This window comes from Coturnix japonica, chromosome 3 (genome assembly GCF_054131305.1).
Source record: "Coturnix japonica strain WE chromosome 3, WE-NBRP24, whole genome shotgun sequence".
Taxonomy (NCBI): domain Eukaryota; kingdom Metazoa; phylum Chordata; class Aves; order Galliformes; family Phasianidae; genus Coturnix; species Coturnix japonica.
The window spans coordinates 81,167,364-81,191,624 of NC_140665.1; the positions used below are offsets into that span (position 1 = coordinate 81,167,364).

The window sequence follows — 24,261 nt, forward strand, 5'->3', positions numbered from 1 at the left end:
ACAAAACAAAACAAAACAAAGAAGGAATTCTAAGTGTTGAACATTTCCTACATTTCTTTATGGGAATTTAAAAAACAGTCATCAGTATATTTGATGCGAGATTTTTTTATACCAATCTTGTACAAGAATGTTCTTCTTCACAATGACACAGTAATTGGCTGGTATCTTCCACTTTAATGGCTGCTGTGCTTTAGATGTTCTTTTATGAAAAATCCTACTGTTCTTGCTACAAATCAGTGTTTTCTCTGTTCCGCTTACATAGAAATGCCATTCAGTTAGTTTCTCATTTGGTAGTTTGTCATTCTGCTCTGTGTTTAGGAAAAAGCAATTCATGGTGTTGCCATGCCCAGAAGCTATCTTGAACTGACCCTGAATCCTAAGGATAATGAAATAGATTATATAAATGCAACCAATTTTAATTGTGACATAATCCTGAATCCTGATTTATCAACATTTCGAATTCTACCATGGAATGAGCAGACTGCTAGAGTGATATGTGATTCCTTCACTGTACTGGGCAACCCTCTAATGACCTCGCCTAGGCATGTTGCCAAGAAGCAGCTGAGAGAGCTTCAGGACAATGGCTTTTCTCTACACTCTGCCTTCACTTATGAATTTTGTATTTATGGCATTACTGAGGTTGTAAATTCGAAGACAATATCTTTTCCTGCAGCAACAATACTAAATAACCACGACCAGACATTCATTCAGGAGCTCATTGAAGGAATGTATTGTACTGGAGCCAACATTGAAAGCTTTTCTTCTTCTAGTGGGCCTGGACAAATGGAGATCACTTTTCATCCGGCATTTGGCATAGATGCTGCTGACAGTGCCTTTACGTTTAGAACAGGCATTAAAGAGGTGGCTAAGAAGTATAGCTACATAGCTAGCTTTTTCTCAGAATCAGGATTCTACAATTCAGGGGCTCTCTCACATAGTCTGTGGGATCTGAATGGCCAGAAGAATTTGTTTTCTGTTGGTTATGGAGCTGAGGAGCTCACAGATATTGGAAAAAATTGGCTGTCTGGTCTCTTGGCACACTCGGCAGCTATTAGCTGCTTGATGGCTCCTACCACCAGCTGCCGCAAACCTTATTCCAAATACAGCAAAGAATCGAAAGAGACTGTAAGTGCAAAATGGGCATATAATGATAACAGCTGTGCCTTTAATGTCAAATGTTACGGTGGAAAAGGTGCTCGCATAGAGAATAAATTAAGTTCTGCTACAGCAAATCCCTACTTGGTACTTGCTGCTACTATTGCTGCAGGTCTAGATGGAGTAAAGAGAGGACTTAAGTATGATGATCCATCCCAGGAAGAAAACCATATATCTGATCTGAAACCTTCATCCATCCCTCTGAAGCTAGAAGATGCTCTTGTGGCACTTGAGAAAGATTCATGCATTAGGGAAGCATTAGGTGAAACTTTCATCAGTTATTTCATTGCCATGAAACATTATGAGTTAGAAACTGAAGAAATGGATAGCGAAAGGAACAAATGCTTGGGGTATTTTATTTAGAGGGAGCGCTCTTCTGTACTGATGCTGTATAAAGGCATATACCGTACACTAATATCTTGTAATTAGTAAATATATTTTGAAATGTTTTAATGATTTATCTATTGCATTTCCTTCTTTGTATAGTAAATAGCAATTTCATTTTGAAGTCTGTACAGTTTGCAAAGTGGAAAAGTGATATTCATGAAAAAAAATATTTTATGGGCCTTTAGAATACTAGCTTTTCATTATAAGTAAACAGACCTGCTGGGAGAAAGAAGAAAAGAGGAGGTGAAATGGAAAAGAGCTTCTGTTTTGCTGCACAAAAAGCTCTTCAGGGGCTCTGTGAACATATTCATTTACCAAGTCCCATCTTTTATTTCTGGTTGTTTCTCAGTCTTCACAAGATCTTGGCAGAAAACTCCCATAAAAGTACTTCCTTTGCTCATAATGTTTTCTTACATTTCACCTTGTTTAGACCTAACAGTTGCACAGTTTAATAGCTATTCCTTGTTCTTCTTGGCAAGATGTATTAATGACCATCATTGTATGTATCTTATGTATTAAAATAAGAATTTTACATAACAGCAGGCACATTGCCTAAACAAAGCTTTACCAGAAATGGCTATGGACATGCATTAAACTTCTGTAGATGTAATAATCTTAACAAATTAAAAGTTTATATAGAAGTTGATCCTGATATCGAAGCACAATCCCACACAAGAGTTTTGAAAATCAAATTTCTGATCTATATTTTTCATATTATTTTTTCCATAAAATAAAATTGATTAAATAAAACATAATTGATCTTGTGTTTCCCAGAGAGAGAAATGCCATGTAAAACTGAGAGTTGTTCGTTCAGTTATTTTGTGACATAGATACATAAATCAGTCACAACACTATTTGAAATGGAAAATTAACTAGTTTCCTAAAAATATAATGTTTCAATGTCACAAAAATAAGATAATTCCAAATTCCAACTCTGTGGGAAAACATCATGAATATTTCTTTCAAAATAAGCAGTTATGAATTTTTAAAGTTGTCTGTATCCTTGAACAATTTTTCATGAATTTGCTTCAGAAAGGCAAGGAGAAAAGATGACCATTTCATGCTGCTCAATTGAAATAAATTAACATTGACTGATGTGCTGTTAACATTTCATCACACGTCGTCTGCAAATGCCATTCACAGTTTTGCAGGTCCAAGATCCATGTCTCAAGCACCACAGTTCGGTAATTTAAACTTGTGCATTGTTTTAAATTGAAAAAAATTTATGATGACATTTAAAACCTCTAGCTTTGCATAAGGTAGTGCTCATTTCCCAGGATACTACAGTCAGGTGCTGCAAGGCTTTGCATGAGAAGTTTCTGGTATTAATAAAGCATCTTTTAATCTTTTCAGCCTTTATCATACTATGTACTTATAAATCCACTGACAAAGTGGTACTGCTTTTGACACTGTGTAACGTAATCACTACTTTTTCTACATATGGTTTCATGCCATGATGAAGAATTACAAGGAAGATTGCTCTAAACTCCTAAACTTTAAAAATACTTAAAGTATTAGAAGATGACTTTTTACAATACCAGCATGATAAAGCCATTATGATAGTTGGCAAGTCAAAAATAAGTTAAACATTTGCTAGGCTACCTATGCTTTTTACAGTTTTACAATACTCATCAAGTGAACGCTCTCTCAAAAGAGTAGAAGGATTTCTTCTGTAACAGAAAACATAGAAAACATTTTTATACTGCCAGCTTGAGTGTAATTTAGCTTTTATGGAAGGATATTCCATATTGCACATACCTTATAACATGTTTTCAATTTGTATCACCGTGTCATTTCACTAAATCTTTTCAATTAAATGAGGTTATAGATTGGTGCTGTGAGGTATTTGTCATTAAAATTGTGGGATATATTTTCTGTGGAAAAAATCTCAACTTACGTTATGAGCAAGATTATAAATTTGACATTTTAAATTCAGTGATATTTTAAAGTCATAGTTTCTTTATAAAAGTTACAACTAATCTGAAATTATGAAGACACGAAGAGAATTCAGTGTATAATTTCTTTGGAATAGCAAAGTACACATTACAGAGAAATGGGGAGATGGATAATTGAGGAGGATTTTGTGTTCAAAAATGAAGAATGTATGTAATAGGAAGTGACAGTGACTTATTTTGGAGTCCATCCTATTCATAATTTTCCTTACTGACCTAGATAGTGAAATAGAGAACAAGCTTATTATATTTGTAATTTCTTTTTTTTCCTTTTCCACTGATGTTAATGAAAATAATAAGATAGAAAAGATGGGGAAAAAAAAAAAAAAGAAGTTAAAATATTGGAGAAACGTTCAGGAAAAAGAAATATTTCAGTAATGGTTAAATGAAAGATACTACACTGAAACACAGATCTGAGCTGCATTAGTATGTGTTTCTTTGGAAAGGACTCTGGGTTGTGTTCCATTTCACCGGCTCTCAGTTTCAAATTGAGATCAGTGAAATTATTCTCACATACAGGTTAACTGGAGAAAATCCATAGAGGAGCAAAGAAAACGATCATAATTCTAGACCCTACTTACTAGGAAAGACTGAAAGGTTCATCTTAGAAAGAGGATATGTATATAAAGGTTTATAATGTTTTTCAAGTACGTAAAATATGTTGATAAGTAGAAGAATATAATCTGTCTGTTGTGGTCAAGATGGAACTAACAGAGTTAGTTATCAAAAAAAGACATAGAATAGACACTGGAGAACTTCAAAGCATTCAGGATAGTGAATCACTAGGACTAACATTAAGAAAACCTGAAGAATCACCAACATGCTTTTAACTAATGGATACTTGTAGAATCTGGGAGAGCTCCGATAAGAGTCACAAAACTTTTGTGACTTATGATGTACCAAGATAATACATCCTCAGGGGTGTAAACTTTGGTTTCCTTGTTGTTGTGTTATTGCCGAAGAGACAGGCGAATTCTGAGCTCATAACTAAGTTAATAGGAAAAGAAATATACTATATGTATATATATGTATACATATGTATATGTATATGCACAATGATACAGAAGTCCATCTCTTTATCTAGAGATGAAGGTGATATCACTTACTTCTAGCCTTGGAAGAACTATGTATATGGTCTAATATAATCAGTAAAATAGAAATCAAAGATAATTAGACAGTTGAGTTGCATACTTTCATTCATTACCTACAGAAATGATGCAGATATTTGGCCAAAGCCACATAATAATACTTCTATTCAGTTATCTCATTATCAGCATCTTTTACATACATCTATGAAAACAATTCATTTCACATAGACATTTGACTCACCAGGATGTGATTGTAACACCAGCCTGAGGTAGTTTCATCTGAAAATTTAAACTGTGTGCATGTATTAGTTGTTAACTACCTTATAACTAAGAATTCAAGCAGACACACATATGTTCCTTAATAGGCTTTCCTGTTTCCTAGCCTTACTGAGTCACACATCCCTCAGGTCAGGAATTGGTTCAAAATAAGTAGTATCCTTAGGTCTGGCTGACCATATCTACTTGATGTGGCTCTAAAACGTGAGATAGCTGTAGCTCCATTCCTATATCTCACTGCCTCCTTACTAGGTGGTTAGGTATGGGGAAAAGCAGTAGTTAGTTGGGCTTATGTAGACTTCTGCCAATAAAGTCTCAGATTTTAAAATTTCCTCGTTGGTGTTCCTCCACCTGTTTTTGAAAAGAAGTTGACATTCTGCCAAGGAGAGTTATGCAAAATCTTCTCTTCCTCAAGTACACAGAATGATTTGTTTTCTCTATCCTTCTACACGCAGTCCAACTTGAAACTGAAGGTTAATAAACAGTACCTGTGTAGGTATATGTCTCATATTTATTCTGAGCTCAGTAGATATCAAAGGTGGAGATTGGTTCAACATTTAACCCAGTATGGCCTTTGAACCAGAGAAATTCAGAGAAAATTCCATTATTGGTTATCCAGAATATCCTCTTTGAAGATAGAAATAATAGCTAAATCACGTTGTTTTTAGGGTAGGAATTCTATTAGTAGTATGCATACACAAGGAAGAAGATTCACTAGAAGATTCACTAGAAGATACACAGTCAGAAAAACTGACTCACTATTACAGTTAGACATACCATGTAATTAAACAATAGGAACAAAGTGAAAAAGGTGTTGAAACACCATGCTATGAAGCGCAAATAAATTTTGTGCTGTGCAATGTACTATGAAAACATCTCACACACCTTGATCTATTTTGTGACATAGTGTCACAATTATTATATAATTGTGTCACAAAATTATATAAAATCTACAGATTCCTCCATACAGTACTATGAATTTGAAAATGGCATTCATTTAACTATGCTTCAGGTATTGTAAGATACAAAAAAAAAGTTTATTTTCAGAGTTAAAGAATCTGCTGTGAGTCAAACTGCTGACACCATCCACACAAGTGAATCTTCAGTCTTTCTTCTTTCAGGCTCCAGCCAGAGGGCAGCAGCGCACTGCGCAACTTTCCTCTGGAATCTCAAACTCTCATACGGCCCTGCAAAACATTACATAAAAATATATCTATTTATTTTGTATATGTACATATAGTATTTCAAAGAATCACAGCACAGTAGCTGAAAGGTAGTGCACCTGTGTGAGGTCCTGGGTTTGGATCGATCTCTGGAGGTCCCTTTCAAACCCAGTGATTCTGTGATTCTGTGATTCTTCACCACTTGGTTAGTTAAGCTTAGTTTACCATTGAATTTTCCAGTAAAGCTGCATTTTGAGACTTTTCAAAATATTGTCTCAATTCCTAATCAAATTATGTAAATCTTTAGTTAATCTAAAGAGATACATCCATGTTTGTGTGAATGTACATATGCATATAATCTTCATATATGTTAACAATGCTGCAACCGAGGAATTTGTTATCTAACAGCAGCACTTTGTAACTGAATTTAGGCCGCCACTGAATAGTCTTTCATAGTATCACATTATTAAAATGCTGTGGAGAGTCTACTTGCTCATATGGATTGCCATTTTACTATACTAATTTGTCTCCTTTCCAACTTTTTTTTTTTTTTCTTGTCTGCTGTGGGAGAATCATAAATATATAATAAATGCATCCTAGATACACCAATTGCTACTGCCTTTCTGTTCCTGAGCAGAACTGTGTAAAGGTTTTCAGAACCTAAATGCAGAATTAAGGTTATCAAGAATTAGCTATACATTTAGTAGGCACTTCTACATATAATTCTGACTACATATTTAGTCAGTATTAGTTAATATTCATTCTGCATGTCAACTTCCACACCTCATATTTATCACATATTTAATCTTTACGCAAATTTGCAAGATTCAGGCTTTAATAGTGCCCTTTCCTCAACTCGCTTTGCAACTTCCTTTTGTTTCCTTTCCTAGTAAAAAGCTCAAATAAGCTTAAAATTGTCCAAATGCTTTAAAGAAAAACTGAATCTGCATTGTCGTTGCAAAACGTTAATTTAACTGGTCTGAAATTTTGCTGTCTGGAAAACAGAAAAATATGGTCCCAGGATATGTCAGTAAAGGAAGCAAAGAGCAGACAAACTGTCTACGGGCAGTTTCACTAAACATCTACGTTATACTTCAACAGTGGGAAAAAGAAGTGAAAAGGTCTGAGTAAGTGAGGGTGCTCAATTTATATAAGCTCTTATTCACCACCTGAGAAAAGCCCAACAACGCAGCAGTCAGGATGTCAGCTGCTGGATGAGGAATAATTGGTTGAAGTTGAATAAAACCGTGGCTGACAGAGAAGCCACTTAGATGAGTTCACAACTGCAGAGCAATTTTCTTTTGATTGAAGGTATGCAACAACTGTTGTTCAGTTTAATCTTTAATTTAAAAGTGCTTTTTGATTTCTTTGCTGACATTAAGCTCTCATCATGACAACATCCACGGACAGCATTTTCTGCCATCTCAGTCTGTACTGGCAATGATATTTCATCCTGGTAGATGTTATGTCCTTAGTTTTTCTTTTATTTTTTGTTTGATGTATAAAACTAAGGTATACCTGAGGTGGAACCTGCTAGCACTTACAGGATCACAGGTAATGCACACATCATTATGTGTCTCTTTGACGTACACTGATGTAGTCTTTCTGTAGGATATCAAGTTGAATTCACAGTTTTTGGTGCCTCACTCACATTTTTAGGTATACAGCCATGCATCTCAGTGTGGAAGTTAGTTCTCATAGAATCACTGGCTACTTGGTGGCAAGAGATTACCATCTCCAAAGATACATTGAGATATATACATATGTTTATACAACATTTGAAAATTTATCTTGCAGTAGCGTTAGAGGTGATAGTAACCACAACCTTACTGAAACCTACTTTCATATATGTCATTCAACCACATGCTGGATCTAGTAGGGATGGGTTCATTTTCTTAATATTAACCTGTAGGTTTGCAGCCTACAGTGCTTGCATAGAATCTAGGCCTGTTTTGCTTCTGACTCCCCACTGGGTGTAGCCAAGAGGGTGGGTCTTGGCTAGGACTGCTGACATGAACTGGCCAAAGTGATACCCCATGTCTTATAACTTAGTACTCAGCAATCAAAACTGTGAAGCAGTTTTCTTTTTTACCCAAATTAGACATTGCTTGGTGACTGGATGATCACTGATCTGCCTGTGAAAGGTGATAGGTGAGTCTCCGCTCATGTTTACCCTTCCAACTTCTCTCCTCCATCCTAATGGAGGGGGACAGGATGTGCAAAGAATTGGGTGTCGGTTGATGGCCAAAAGTCAATCTACCACAAAGAATCATTTGAATACTCTTCTTCCTGGCCCAAGTCTACCCTAGGTGAAAGGCAGTACATTAGCTAAAAATCCCAGAGATTTTTGAGACAGAAAGACAGATATCGAGCACTTGGAATTCATCCAGAGGTGGGCCGCAAAAATGATGCAAGAGACAGAACACCTGTCTCACAAGGACAGGCTGAGAGAGCTGGGGCTGTTCTCTTAGAGAAGGCTCTGAGGTGAGAAGGCAGTAAGAAGGAATGGAACACACACTTTAGTGGAGTCTGTTGCTATTGAGCAAGAGGAAATAGAACTAAAAGAGGAGAGATTTAGATTGGACATAAGAAGTTTCCTCTATAATAAGGGCGGTCAGGCACTGGAACAGGTTGCCCAGAGTTTTAGTGGGTATCCTGCCATTGGAGACATTCAAGGTCAGACTACACAGTGCTCTAAGCATCCTGATTTTGCTGTGCTATCCCTCTTTATTGGAGAGGTATCAGACCAGTAGGCCTTTAAAAGTCCCTTCCAACACAAATATTTCCACTACTTTATGAATAATTGAGTATGTTAGCAATACTAGAATTTTTATGAAAAAGTGGAAAAGCCCAAGGTTCTTCAAATCTGGGAGACAATCGGCAAATTTAATATACTGCCTATGCCTTTGTTAGATCTCTTAAAGAAAATGGTCTTTTCTGTATGGCACCTTATTCATGAGATTAGAGGCTAATATATTTTAAATTATGTGCTCTGTAGACTTCTTAAAAATATTTATATATAAATATTTCATTGGTTGCAGGTAATTCTTCACCATACATCAGCAGCAAGTTTAGTAAAAGTCTAGTATATTCTCCAGCAGTGCTAAGTGAACACATCACTAGGGGCTTACAACAGAGTCGCTTAGTGAAAACTTCAGTGCCCCCTGGTAAATCACTGTTTCACAATGAAGTTACATAATCAGCTGCACAATAGTGGAAGCAACGGCAAAGAGTCTCACAATGAAGCTACACCATTAGTTTCTATATATTGTACAGTAAATCAATATAAATTTACAATAGAATTACATGCTAAGCTTCTCTGTATTATACACTATATCACTGAGATTCACAATAGGGTTCACCTTTAAGCTCTTGTGTGCTGTATCATAAATCACTAAGTGACAGTAAGGTCCAGCAAGCACCTTGCTTTATTTGGATTATTATTATTACTGTAGTGGTATGTCTTTGACTGAAGAGTCTAAGTAAAATGGCAAATCACATTGACTTCGAGGATGTATGTGGAATGTCGTCATCTTGGCAGGGTGAGGCAAAGCTGTGCTTCTTTTGAGATGCTCACAGTTCTGCTTAGAAACATGGTAGTTTTACAACACACTGGGATGTATTAACCAAACTTTGAACTTCAAGGAACAATGAGACTGTCTCTTTAGTTTAGGTATTCTGCACATTGCCCCATCACTGCTGACCACACCTCACAATGAGGATGAACTCATCCTGGGGCTCTGAAGATTGCCTTGCTCATCACACACGTTCATTAAGTATAACTTTATACGTTTCATTTAGTATTTTTTTTTTTTTTGGGGGGGGTAGGGGGGGAGGGGGGGAGTGTGGGGAGTTGAGAAAGGGTTAATTCTTCATCTACCTGAACATCTGGCACATGACCTGCCAATAAAGAAATGGATGGATGCATCTCTAGAAGTTTTCAAACAGAAATTACTTTGTAGATGGCTTGCAAAGATTTGGGAAATTCAGACTGTTGATTCATTTTCTGCACTAGGATAATATTTTGAACTTTAAGTAGAACACATTAGCAATATCAAATGGTGCCCTTGCATTGAAGTACTGGATATCAGTTCTAGAAATCACAGAAGGATCAGTAGTTACTTTACCTAATCACTGGTTTATCTGGAGTTTCACTAAGCACAAATGATAACTTAAACTGTCATTTTAAACAGTCTGACTCTAAGCCCAGAAGAGATAATGCTTCTTATAGAATCAGTGAGTGATCTATACTAACTCAGCAAAGAGCCAATAAAGGCAAGAATTAGAATGACACCTTGCAGATACCAGTTATTCATCTGCTCATCTGCTGTTTCAGCTGAATCCTGCTGGAACTGAAAAGCCCAAAACATCCTGTTGTGTCCCACTCGTGTAGCCTCATGGCTGTAACACTGCTTTCTTCCCCTTGCCTCTATGACAGCTCCAGGCTACAGCAGTATAGCTTATAAATTGGCTGTTGCTGAAGATGTATATTGCAAAATGTAGTAGAAGAAAAAAGTATGAAAAACTGTAGAATTAAGTGACTTAGGGAGGAAGAAGTGTAAGATAGAGAGGCGGAGGTATAAAAAGGTTTAGAGGTATGGAAATAGGGGTCTCAATGCCTATCTGGCCATACTCATCATTATTTGCATAAGTGCATCACGTATCTGCCTCTACACACAAGTACTTATGCACTGCATGTGTGTTTTCTGTATGTATGTGTGCCTACTAGGAGTCTCTGCAGGATTTCATCACTGAGTGGATGTGGGGATGAACTGTGTCAACTTCTATCAGGCACAACAAAATATATTTTCCTCTACTACTGTATACACCCTTTGTTTTTAATAAATTTAATAAATGTTCACAGAATTATCCCATCAGCTCTGTGCAAACTGCCGACATGTGAAGTTGCCTGTCCAGTACGTTTCAGAGTACAGCATATAATCTCTGTAGCAACAACATGATTCCTAAAATCTCCTATATGTTCCTTAAATCTGAGATCTAATGGAATAAAAATACAGTTTGCTATTTTGATGTTTATAGTGGCCTGCTTTTAGAGACTGAGGGAGAAGATACATTTGATATCACTCACATGCTAAGCTTGCTTAGTTTTTTAAGCTGCTGTAGGTGTATCTCTGGAAGTCTTGAAAGTAGAAGTTTCTATTGTAAGGATTCTTGGGTAATATAAGATTGTAATCTGAGGTTTAACTTTTCCTCCTGTCTTGCAAAAATAAAGTACAATCTTATTTTTGTCTTTTTCCAGTGTTGTTTGGTTTTGTTTTTGTTTTCCAATAAGGTCAAATTATTCAAGTGAGCCCATTTGGAACAGCACCATAAAAACACTTTTTCCTAAAGCAGTACTGAGATGTGGAGATTGAAACATGAAGAAATGGATGATTAAGCAGCACAGTACCCAAATGAAAACAATCATAAAATGTAATTGCCACCTGCTAAGAAAGGAAAGAATGTGAAGGTTGCTTCCCTACCTGGTGATTTCCAGTTTTTTTTTCCCCTCAATCTTGATCTTGGAAAGAAGAGAAAATTATTTTCTTGGCCTTTTATGTCTCACCAATTCAGGCATGCATATTTTCCTGCACAAGAATATCACTTTTTAATATTTATGTTCTCTCTCATACTAATCAAAATCAGAACTGTTAATTATTGCAATTATTGTTAATAAGTTAAAAGTTATGTAAAATTATGATTTTTTTAAAAAATCCTCTTTTCATCATATTCTTCTGTCATTTTTTTTTCTTCTAATTGCTGTTCTACCAACTAATGCGTAATATCAGAATGCATTTGTAAAAATCTGCAAAGGATTTTTAAACCTTCCTTCCTGCAGCAGGCAGGAAGGCAGAGATATCTTACAGCTTTGTCCAATGTAAGCACTATTTATTTATTCATTTCTATATTTTTAAAAAGAGAATATTCCCCATCTGTTACAATTTAGGTACCACTTGCTTGTATTTAATTCTAAAAAAAAAAAGTTAAGAGATGCTGTAGTTAAGAATTTTAATTTAGAGATTTTTGAGGAAAAAAAAGTAATATTCTCACAGAAAATAAATTTCATCTTTGGAGAAATGTACGAAATCTTATTTATTTGATAGTCAAAATAACCACAGCATTCAATTCCTTGGTATCTTCCAGCCTGTTTAACCTTTAGGGTTGTTTGTTGTTTAGATGAGCATTTTTAAAGATAGAAGTGAAAGAAAAACCACTTCTGATTTTTCAAAATCAGCACATCATTTTGCTGTGTAAATAACAACAGTGAAAATACCTATTATCTTTAAGAAGATATATTCCAGTTTATCCGATGCTTTCAACATTCTTCAGGATATAGTAGGCTATACTTCAGGCTGTTTGCTTGTCAGATTTTGTGAGAATCCTCTGATCCCTGTAAGAGCTACTACTTTTTTCAGACCTTTTCATTCCAAAATCCTCTCCTCAATGCCTTCATTTTACATAACTTTACTCATAGTGGGAAGCCTCCTTGGTGTTTGGAGGCTTGACTGTAATTTTACTAACTTTCAGTTTATGGGAGTTTAAATCCACCTTCTAAAGTGGTGCTGCTCTGAATTTACACCCTGATGATAAAAGGCTCTGGGAAGACCAGATAGAGATCTTTTAGTATCTAAGGGGAGGCTGTAAGTAAGAAGGGGTCAAACTCTTTGCAGAGACTGTTGTTATAGGACAAGGGGAAAGGGTTTCAAACTAAAAGGAGAAATTCATATTGAACATATGAAGTTGTTTTTATAGTAAGGGTAGTGAGGCACTGGAACAGGTTGCCCAGAGTTATGGTGGATATCCTGTTATTGGAGACATTTAAGGTCAGGCTGGACAGTGCTCTAGGCAACCTGATCTAGCTGTGGTGTCCCTGTTCATTGCAGGGGAGTTGGATTGGACCAGATGACCTATAAGGGTCCCTTCCAACTAAAAAAATTCTGTGATAATAGAATTTAAAGAGAGAGTTAAGCCCTTAATTACATCTTCAAGGACAATCTAATTAGCTGTTTGCACTTATGCAATAAACTGAAGATATGTAAAGACATATTCCTACATGACTTGTCTGCAAAGAATGGCTGACAAGAAGGACAGGATTAGGCCCACTCATGGCTTTGTGGGACAGACTCCTGTCTGCTATGCCACTGCATTTCTGTGGGTCTCCAGAAGTAGCCCTTAACAAACTTGGGCTTTACTCCTACAAAATGCTACTAGTATACTGATGTTGGGCAGAGTGACGAGGTTGCTGGCAAAATTCTTTTTAAAGCACCCCAGGATGCCATTGGCCTTCTTGACCACCAGGGCACACTGCTGGCTCTCGGCCAACCTGTTGTCCACCAGGATACACAGGTCCGTCTCTGCAGAGCTCCTCTTCATGGTGCATGCAATTATTCCTTCCCAGGTGCAAGACTCTACTTGCTTTAGTTAAACCTCATCTGGTTCCTCTCTGCCCAGCTCTCCTGTCTGTCCAGGTTTCACTGAATGGCAGCACAGCTTCCTGGTGTATTAGCCATTTTTCCTGGCTTCATATCAACAGCAAACTTGCTGAGGGTGGACAATATCTCCTCATCAAGGTCGCTGCTGAAGATATTGAACAAGGCTGGACTCAGCACCAGTTCTATGCATCCATTTCTTACCATATGCAGCCCCTCCTCTGTCAGCAGGGCCTAATGTGAGTTCCCTTTGGCAGGATCTTGGTGCTGCATGTATGTTGTTACTGAACACTTAGGATTGCTTGGATCCCCACAACATATTGCATATTCCTCAGCTATGGTCTGATGTGGTGGGAGAGAAAGGACCTGAATCTTCTGCTGTACCTTAGATATATGCCCTCTGTCTACAGACTACACATGGTCTCACAGGCTACAGCACTCCTAAGTGTGTAAATTATTTCACCTATTTGCCTGAGCACTTTATACTGCTCTGCATGGCTCATTATTTGTATTGCAGGACTGCCTACAGCAGTAGTCTGCAAATTAGGAATTACAACTGGGAGCAGATGTATAGCAAGAGATATAAGGGAGTGTTATAAGAAATTGAGTTGTTTTTTTGCTGTCTTTGAGGTTGCATGCCTGGAGGCGAGCAAGAAGTGAAGCTGCAATCATAAACAATTTGGGAACGAAGCCTGTGGTCTCTAGTAATGACTGAATCCTAATAGGCAAGGCACTGTAGAGGTAGCAGCTGGAGACAGAAGTATATAGCTTACAATCTATGTAGCTGTTTACTTAATTTAAGAAGGTGGGGTGAAATGGTATCGCTTCACCAATATAATGAATAGTCATATAAATGTCTGGGAAATAAATGTCATAAACACTTCGGACAAAGACCAGAAGCATTTTACTTCTCTGGGAGTTTCATAATGGCAGTTTTCACAGTAAGAAAAATAAATTTTTTCTATATAGACCCATCAAAACCTGAAAACCCCGTTAAGGAGGCTGATGCAGTGCAAACTGTTAAGAACTGTGTTTCAGTAAATCAAATAAATGTCTAATCAGTTCCTATGCATTACATACAGCTACTTCATACTGTCCACAAAAGATTCAGGCTTTGTGGAAGGATTTTGCTCTCCTTTCTATCCCTAACTAAGAGGAAATAATCTGATGAATCCATTCTTCATTTCAAAGGGTCCTTGGGGTGTAGTCAACTATGCTAGTTACAATTCAATTAAGTGGCAGTCTGTGCAACATAAACTACTGATACATGCTTAGAGATTTCAAATTATCTGTAAAACCTCACAATTGGACAAAAAAATCTTACACATTTTTAAGATTTTCATCAAAATAGGGATCTAATGTTTTCAAGTCCATCCTCATGTGTTACAATTTTGACTGATATTACTGAATTGCAAAGCTGTGATTATATTCCTATTTTTAGTCTAGTTTTTAATATTAAATTTTTGCCTGTTATATAACAGGTTATATATTTAACTGTTTTTCTTTTATTGTCTCAAAGCTTGCTTCGTGAGGCCTTTCTTATGATAATACTCTGATTGGCAACTGCTAACTATCTAGGAGGGTGAATGGTGGGTGTTATTGTGCCACAGTACCTCTGCTTATGATTGCAAAGATAAGCAGAAGCAGGACAAGCAGTCTTCTTCAGGGGTGCTGCTCAGTCACTGCAGAAGGAGATAATGCTTGTGTCTGGCAACAGAGACACAGCACTCCTTGCTGGCTTATCTGTGGGCCAGGAATGTCACAAAAGCTGGTTTTAAACCATACTACAAAGTGCATTTGCCTGCTTGTTTGGAATTTCAGTGTTTGCTTGAGATACATTCCCAAAAATGCTGAGCTGTAATTCTCTAACTTCAAAGAAGAAGAAAAAAACCCCACTGAAATGGGGGATAAAAGGCCCTCGCTAAACTGGGGACTTGGGAGACAAACTCCCAAAGACACCTTTGATGGAGAATTCCCTGAGGGGAAAACCTCTTCGGAAGAACCCCCGGGACTGGCTTGCTGCGGAGCTCCCTGGCTGTCTCCCATCCCCTGTGGTGATCAGACGAGTTCCTGAGATCAACAGACCTTACTGTGTACCTCACTGGACCCACGGTGGTGACTCTCATTTGCTCTCTACAGAGACTCCTTGCTTATATTTCCTACTTTTCCTATCACCTACCTTCCCTTCCCCATCTCCCTAAAATGGCTAGGACTTTAATAAACTGGTTGGACCAACATTTTAACCATTGCTTCTTAATCTCACGCCAGGTATACACATATCAAAGAACCTTGCCTCCCTCCTGTAAATTGGAGTGAGACAAACCTCAAGTGTGTAAAACTCTATATAATTTTTGGCTCATGAAACAAGAAAAATAGACAAGATCTGAATTCATAAAACCATATTATCAGGACAGATTAGTTTAAGAATTATTTATTAGCAATATAACCTTTTGTTAATATTGATAAAATTCCTATGGACAATGGTCTGGCACCAAACAGAACTGAGATATTCTCTTCTGAAATACAACAATGGAAACACTGTAGTCAGTTTTGGTCTTGTATACCCCTCTGAAGACAGTGCTGTGTTCTTATCAGACTTCCTCTGTAATTCTCCTCAGCTTTATACAAAGCCAATAATTTATGATTAGACTTGAGTGCTGTACAGCCAAGCAGTAAACCAGAATGACTCTTCTCATCTCCACCAGTTACTTGCTTTGTCATCTCAAGCAAATTCTCAAATTGATTCTGGGTAAAATTATATGTTGTGAACACTATTATATGTTTGTCTTCTTCAAAGTAGATTAATTCAAACCTGTAATTCCATGGTGCTCTTAAGATCATCAGTCTAAATAAAGAACTGAAAAAATAACTAAACATATTAAGGTAAACTTTGTTCTGTAGGAACTACTCTCTCCAGTGAAAAGCCTTCCAAAATGTCTATAGACTGAAAGACACAGACACATGATCTTTAAAATCATGCTGATTTCTATCCATATAAGAATCTTTTTGTGATATAGTGATATTAGTTGCAATTATTGGTGTTATAACTGTGAGGGTATGGTGTATGGAAGTAGTATATTTATTAGATAAACATATGTATTACCAATAAAAATGCCTTTTTAAAGATAAAATTTGTCTATTTTCTGTAATCTCTATTCATCGATCAAAGAAATTATATCCTTTGCAATAGTTTGCAGTAGTTTTCCATAACATTCCTAGCTGTAAATCTTAATATAAACACAGATATACTGGGGAAGGGGGGACAAAAATAAAAAGAAGAAGGTTTTTGCTAGTACATTTTAGTTTGTTGAAGAGAAGCCAGCACGTTATAGTTCCAAAAGCTGTGTTGAACTTAGTAATGTTTTTCAATACAGCTGTACAATAAATCTTTTTCTAATGACAGTTAAGCCTCTGATCTTTCATTTCCCTTCACTTCTCTCTTCTGAGATCATCCTGGTTTATTACGATTTGAACAGTTCTCATTGCAGTCACACTTGCAGGAATTTTATAGCACCAAATCATAGCTGAAATTGTAATATATCAAGGATTTGATGGATTCTCAAACAAACTTTTTCTAGATTGAAGGCCTTTCTGTGAGAAAGTTGAAGAAACTTAGTTAAAATATTTCCACAGATCAATGCTGTGGCAGTGCACAAAGTTCTGACTGTAGAGGGATTTGCAGATCAAAACAAAGACTGAAACACTGTGCAGAGTTAGAAGTCCTCAGAAGAGAAAGGCTTATTTATCACTCCAGTAAACAAGCTGGCAGCTACTTTCAGTATAAGTGTAGATTTCCTGCAGGCCTTCCAAAATAGCTCATGTGGCAAACATCTCATTAGTTTATTTGGAAGACCTCAGATATGCATAAACTTGTGCCATGCATTACAATTACAGAGAGATGATAGAACAGCTCCAGAATTACTCTGTCTTCCACATCCTTTAGGCTGACAAAGAGCTCGTTAAGAAATAAGTATATTTCCTTTGTGGGGTATAGAGGTACCTCTCATGCAATCTACTGAACTTCCCTTGCCTTTGTGAGGGGAGCTGATGATTAGTTTCAACTGCTTCTTATGATTTAATGGGAAAAATGTGTTTCTCTCAGGGCAATGAAGAGTCCTTTCCTTTTTTCAAAGCCTTTGCCCCTCTCTCCCTTTTCCTGGAGCCTACAATGAAGATCATGCTGTGATGCCTGGCTTCTCTGTGCTACAGCTACAGCTACACAGCTACACACAGCTACAGCTGTGAGAACCCACCTGCAGATCTTCCCACTCATGCAAGGTTTTGCAGCAATAGATGGAAGCCTGGACTGGCTTCAAGGCCAAGTTTCAAGAAGGAAACCCTACTAGCAGTTAAGAGACATGACTAAGTATATTTATCTCCTAATGTCTTTTACTCTGTCTGTGTTAAGTATATTGAAATTACGTAAAACACATTACAAAGTATTAAGAAATTTTTTTAAAAGTGAAAATAGAAAGGTGGAATCTGCATAATTAAAAAAAATAATTATTATTTCTTAAGTTTGTATTACAATGACATAGTCTTGTATAGGAGACAAGCAATATTCTGTAAACAAAAGATCCATGACCATGTACTTTTAATGCAAGAAGGGAAAAAAAGTAAAACAATTTTTTTTGCAAGATTTACTTTGCTCTAAAACATAAACAGCTCTGGTTTAGCTCTCAAGAAGGACTGGTGAGACTTAAGTTTGTCATGGTTTTTATTCCAATTACATTAGTTGATTTTTAAAATATACTGCCTCTCTCTTCAAATATACCTCACAGTTACTTTAAGCTACATTTTGCAGGACAAAGGGAGAGAAATGAAAGTATTCCTCTAAAATAATGCATCGATAGTGCTATCACTTGAAATATATTTATACATGGCAGAACTACATATGAAGTGGAAAGAGAAAGGAATTAGTATTAACTTCAAATATACAATTAAAAACTCTAAGCATCTCTTTCATGGAAAGCAGTGTACCACTTTCCATCCACTAGAGAGAGCTACGGGACTTTATGCATCATTATGAAGTTCTCGCTGTGGCCTATTTTCATCTGACAGGAGACCCAGTGTTGCTCTGTTGCAAACAGACATTTAAACAAATATATCTTCAGAGCTGGGTTGGTTTTGCATTTAGCAAAATATTTGAATGTTATTTTACACAATATGTTGAATATCTTGTTGGGGACACTGGAAAAACGTACTTTCCTTCTATCAAATTTTTATATTTGTAGGATATAGCCTCAAATCCTGTTGTTATGCATTTATTATACTTCAACTTTTTTCTTAATGTGAATATTCCAACTTCATATCTAGTATCAAGCATATCTTTGATTGTGTAATTTGGGCCTTATGGAAGTATTTTTTTTCTTGTTATTGTCATTATTATTTTTAAAAAAGGGTAGTACAAAATCAAACTGGGATAAAACTAATAAAGTTCCATGGATATGACAGCAAAAAGTAGCTTTTCTAATGATGCAAGTGAGCTAGGGAAATGGATTTTTATTGATTTTTTTATATTGCCTTATGAAAGTTTTTGAAAAAAAAATACCATTTGCTATTACATTTTATTGAATTAAATAGAACACTTTAAACAGCTCTGTTTTGAAATTATTATCATCTACTATATTTCTCACCGCTTCCCCTAACGTTGCTACACTTGCAAAATAAAAGCGTGGAATGATATACTTGTGGACTGAGCAATCCATCTCTCTGAGGGAGGGCTGGGACTGCAGGAGGCAGATGGGAGGTGAGGTCCGCTCCAGCCAGCTGGCCTGCTCCTTGGCTCTTGTTACAAAGCTTGCAGTGAGGCCATCAATGGAACAGGAGCTTGTTCCTCTCCATTTGGATTATTGCTCACATTTTACTGAGGAATTTCACACAGATGCCTGAGTGAGGAGGGATGGAAAAAGTGGGCGTGCAAAGGCAAGAGCACAAAAAAAATATATAAATAAATAAATTAAAAAAAAATGTTGAGAGTAAGAAGAGGGGGGAAAAAAAGAATAGATGTGAAACTTACCCCCTGAGTAATAATACAGAGTGGTTAAGAAATCCAAATTATTTGTTAGCTCTGTGGAATCCTATCATCCTACATTTGGGACTTTTCTGTTTCCTGACTTCTGAATGGTTTAGTTCTGGTTACTCTGCCTGCCCTAGGCATCATACATTGGCAAACAAGTTTGACAGCCTTTAAATCAAAAGTTACAGCACATAAAGTACAAAATATTGAGAAAGACAAATGCAGATTATAAAGTAGGATGGATTTCCACCTCTCTACAGTCTCTGCATAGAAGAGAGGAAATAAAAATTTCATGTTTCTTCTTGTATGCGCTGCAAATTGTATGTGAATTTTGGTGATCATAAAAGTTATATGTGGCTGCTACGTAGAAATGTGATCACTTACTGATAAAAGGAGAGCAAGCTTTGCTCTGTTTTTCTATGAAAAGACATTCTATGTTTTCAAAATATATTGAAATATAGTCTCTACCCCTTGCATGCGATGAGATGACTTGTAGACGAAGATAGTGAGAAACAGCCATTGAAGTTTACGTACGCAGGAGAGCTTCTCCCATGTTTAAATATTTGCAAAATTGAACTAATGAATTTGACTGAAAAGCTGAATCTTGGGTATGATTCTATTCCTACTGGTACCACTGTTCTTACAAACCAGGGATTCCAGTCACCTTACTGGAGACTTCATTCATGAAAATAAAATATGAGCCCTGAGACAGTAATGGAATAAACCGTAATTAGTTTTTATCGTTCAATCCCCTTTTCCCTCTATTCTTGCAGAGGGTTTGTCAATGCAACAATTCTTTACAGTTCTCACAGCAAAATCCTTTGCTTGAAAGAACTGCACCTAGTGCACATGTGGTTACAAATGCACATGCATAGTAACATTTAGCTTATAAGAGAAAATAGCCCACAAAATTTAACATAGAGCTTAGAATTTCATTTACTGGTTTATGGACCAGGCAGGCATATATATATTCAGAGTTTCCGCCTAAGGAACTTAACATCACTTTGTCTCTATCCTAATAATTCATATCTTTCTCATATAAGATGAGTAATCATTTTCTGTGTCAATTTACTGATAAAGCATGCTCTTCTAAAAGCAAATGTGTATTTATCTGCATTTTGGCTGCCAGTATTATTTCATGAATGTCCTAATTGCAGATCAAATTGCTACTGCCAAGATCATAACATTCATTCCCCTGCTCAGTGGTTGAGATAGAGATGTTCCTCTGAGTGAATGAGCTCCATATTTATTTGTATCATTTCCCTGCAGCTTCATCACATACTTAATACAGACACTGATGCTACCAGTCTTGGCAAGCTGCAGTGAGCCTACACACCAACTGTCTCTGCCTGTCCTTATTTCTTCATATATAGCCAAACATAAAAGCTTCTGATCTTTAGTTTTGAATGATGGGAGTGATGTTATTGTGTCAAGCTCACTATTACATAGAACAACTGGTAATCTGCTTTTCATTTATTTTCTTTCATGAAAGTATAACTATGCCCTCAGATGTGTCTCCAATTATTTTTCCCTTACAATTTTCTGATTGTGGAATCTGTACAAAACCTCTTTTTATTAAGGCGTGTAATTCAAAAGACATTTCTGTGTATCATTGGAAGGAACTACCTTGGAAAAACAAAACAACAACAGCAACAACAACAACAACAAAAGAAAATGGGAAGCAGTAACTCACAGAACTCCAGAATTCCCTTGTAACCCCTGTGATGCTATGAACTGAGGTGGAGCTTTTAAATGTAATTTCTCTTCTCTGTTGAACTAATGCTACTAGAGATCAAATTCAGAGAATCGAGTCTAGACTGTGTGAGTCTTGCTGTGAAGCGGGTATCAGACAACTCATCTTGCCTTAGTTATATACAGTGTGGGTGTCTACATTTAACCTCACAGTCCTGGCTCCTCAACCTGTCTCAAATTTTGTTATAAATTTCAGGTTCAGGATAAGGTAAATTGTACTATAGATGTACTTCTTTTACACCCATTTGTTATAAAGAGATCCCACAAAGTTTGGCTTAAATTCATTCATATTATAGGCATCTCCTTTTGGACACATATATCCTGCCTATCTAATCTACTTGTATATTTTATGTTCATGTGGTAAGAATAATTTCTTTACACTTAACTGCTGAAGGTAAAAACTCTGCTAGTACTATTTTAACTCCAGCAAACTCTATTTAGCATTTGTTCATTACTGATTTATCCAGTACATGTATAAGATATCATCACTTACCTTACAAACACCAAATACACTTGGGCTGGCAACCTGATATTTGGATCAATAATGGCAATCCAAATAAAAGTCTGCTTCTTTTTTAAATTATAGATGTCCTGTTTAATTATACTTTTCTGTGCATTGCTAGCACAATATCAGATAAGACATTAACAAGGCACTAAGAGCGCAAAAACAGCTTATTTTCCAAATGTCCAAATTCTAAAGAGAGAAAGACGCTTGAGAATCTGGGTTGTTGCAGGAATTTAAAGTGATAATTTATATGAAAGTGAAAAAAAAAAAAGAAAAAATAAATAAAAAGACATCTTTAACTTCGCGCATATCTTTCATATTTTTAGTACCTCACACACTGATAAACACAGATTTCATTATCCATGTTCCTTTTAAATGACTACAACATGACTTGAACCACCAACCTCTAATGTCAAACTAAATCTTTTAAAAGCAAAGCAACAACAACAAAAAACAAACAGCAACAAACTAATGAAAGTATCTCAATAACCATGCAATAAGTAAGTTACTGCAAGCACTTTCCTAATTAAAGTCACAGTGTTCATAACAGCATTGTAGTGTGGGTATTGAATTCCCTAGCAATATAATCACAATTCATCTTGGCATTATTCAGCTCTATTTTCCTTAAATACTCGGGAAAGAACAATCCAGTTACCTTTGCCACTCCAGAATGCTTGAGTATCGTGCAATGAGTCATTGAAAATATGCAATATTTCAACCGTGAAGGGTGAGTGCAATGTTTCTTTCACAAATGGAAAAGATATATTACAAGTTTTGAAGGCCTTTTCTTAAGGTGACTGAAATGCACTCTACATACAGATGACCTGCTTTACTCATTGTCAGGATTGATTGCAATTTGTTAATTCAAGCAAGTGTATTTTCCGAGCTTGCCATTTTGTCATGCCTGGGAGAGAACAATGACTGTGCAGTACAAGGGTTGCTCTGAAAGTAATGTATCCTATTTTATTATGTAGTCCCATGACATCAGAGGCAGATATAGTTGGTTTGGCAGAAGAGGTTGAACCTACCCACAAATTCCATTACATTTTATTACTGTGTGACAGATGGCAGCTGAGGGCCAATTTTGGAGAAAAGAAGGCTCCAGGGAGACCTCACTGTAGCTTTCCAATACCTGAAGGAAGCATATAAACTGAAGGGGGAACAGCTATTTACGATGGTTGATAGTAATAGGACAAGGGTGGTGGCACACTGGAACAGGTTGCCCAAGGAGGTTGTAAATGCCCCATCCCTGGAGGCATTCGAGGCCAGGCTGGATGTGTCTCTGGGCAGCCTGGTCTGGTGGCTGGCAACTCTGCCTGTGGCAGGGTGGTTGAAACTTGATGATCAATGTGGTCCTTTTCAACCCAGGCCATTCAATGATTCTATGGCAAAATGGCATCTGACTTGGAAGTATGAAAAAAAAAATGTAGCACTGAATTCCTCTATGCAGAAGAAGAGGCACCTATTGGCATTCATTGACACAAGCTGAAAGTTTATTGAGTCCAAACAGTGGATGTGAACACAGCAAGGCAGTGGTTGGTATGCTTCAACAGAGACGACAGTGGTCACCTTTGTAGGCATAGATGCTTATGATCATGGTATACAGGCTCTTGTTCATTGCTGGTAAAAAGGCATAGCTAATAGTGGCAACTGTCTTGAAAAATGCTGTTTCGTAGTTGAGAATTTGCTCTATCAAATAGTGTTATTGTGCTGTTTATTTCTGATGTAGTTCCCACTTGAAATAATTTGGAGGCATTACTTTCAGAGCAGTCTACATAGATGATGTAGACAGTGAGCTAAGGGTAATCTGCATTAAGATTTATTCTTTCCAAGTGTTTGGACATCCCTGTTGTAAAATGGACAGTAAATTAACTGTCCAGATTGATTAATACAAAGAGAAAATGTTTTGAAAGTGATGTCTTCTAAAGATGCAGTATTCTGGTCTTGAACAGGAAAAAACAAGCCAGCTGATGAGTGCAGAATTCTGTGTAAAGTCCTGCTATGTCCTGTGCAGAAAAGTAAATATAACCTATTCTTTTAAATTAAATTTAAATATTTTTTCCTTTCATTTTCTATGTATTTTTCTTTCCAAGAAGCTACTAAGTGAGACATGGGCTGTACTGTGTTCTACATGAGCCAAAAATAGCTAGCATAATGAATAATGAATCAAAAGACATCAAAGAGCTCACTTTAGTGGCTGGCTTGGGTGCAAACAGGGCAGTAAGTCATAGCATTCAGAGTATTAATGTCAGCTTTCTCTTCTGGATTAGACTGCATTTCATTCAATGTGTATATTTTATATGTTTCTCTCCTGAGTAGTTCTTTGATGAAATTTCAAGTATGTAATTAACAGAGTAACACGGAGTATTAGCATACAAATCAGCATACATATCAGCATACAAAATCATGTTGCATATTAAAATAGCACTTACTGTACAATTAATTTCTATTTCACTAAAATTTTACTGTTGTATTTTTGGTAATTATTTCCTTGTATTCATTTCTTTTTCTTGCTGCATTGCTGATTCCAAGGA

The 24,261-nt window shown here is 36.6% G+C and overlaps 1 protein-coding gene across 8 annotated transcripts in view; it reads left to right on the top strand.

Annotated features, from left to right (window-relative positions):
- LGSN (lengsin, lens protein with glutamine synthetase domain) overlaps window positions 1-24,261 on the top strand; it is a 47,666-nt gene that overhangs the window by 22,280 nt on the left and 1,125 nt on the right. For 7 of the 8 annotated variants that reach the window (XM_032443738.2, XM_085543833.1, XM_085543834.1 and 4 more), the window contains one exon: window positions 319-11,280. The exons of the other annotated variant lie outside the window; for it this stretch is intronic. In XM_032443738.2, coding sequence (XP_032299629.1) covers window positions 319-1,518 — 1,200 coding nt within the window. In that variant the 3' untranslated portion in view covers window positions 1,519-11,280. Of the gene's footprint in view, window positions 1-318; window positions 11,281-24,261 lie in introns of those variants that run through there. 8 annotated transcript variants of the gene reach the window in all.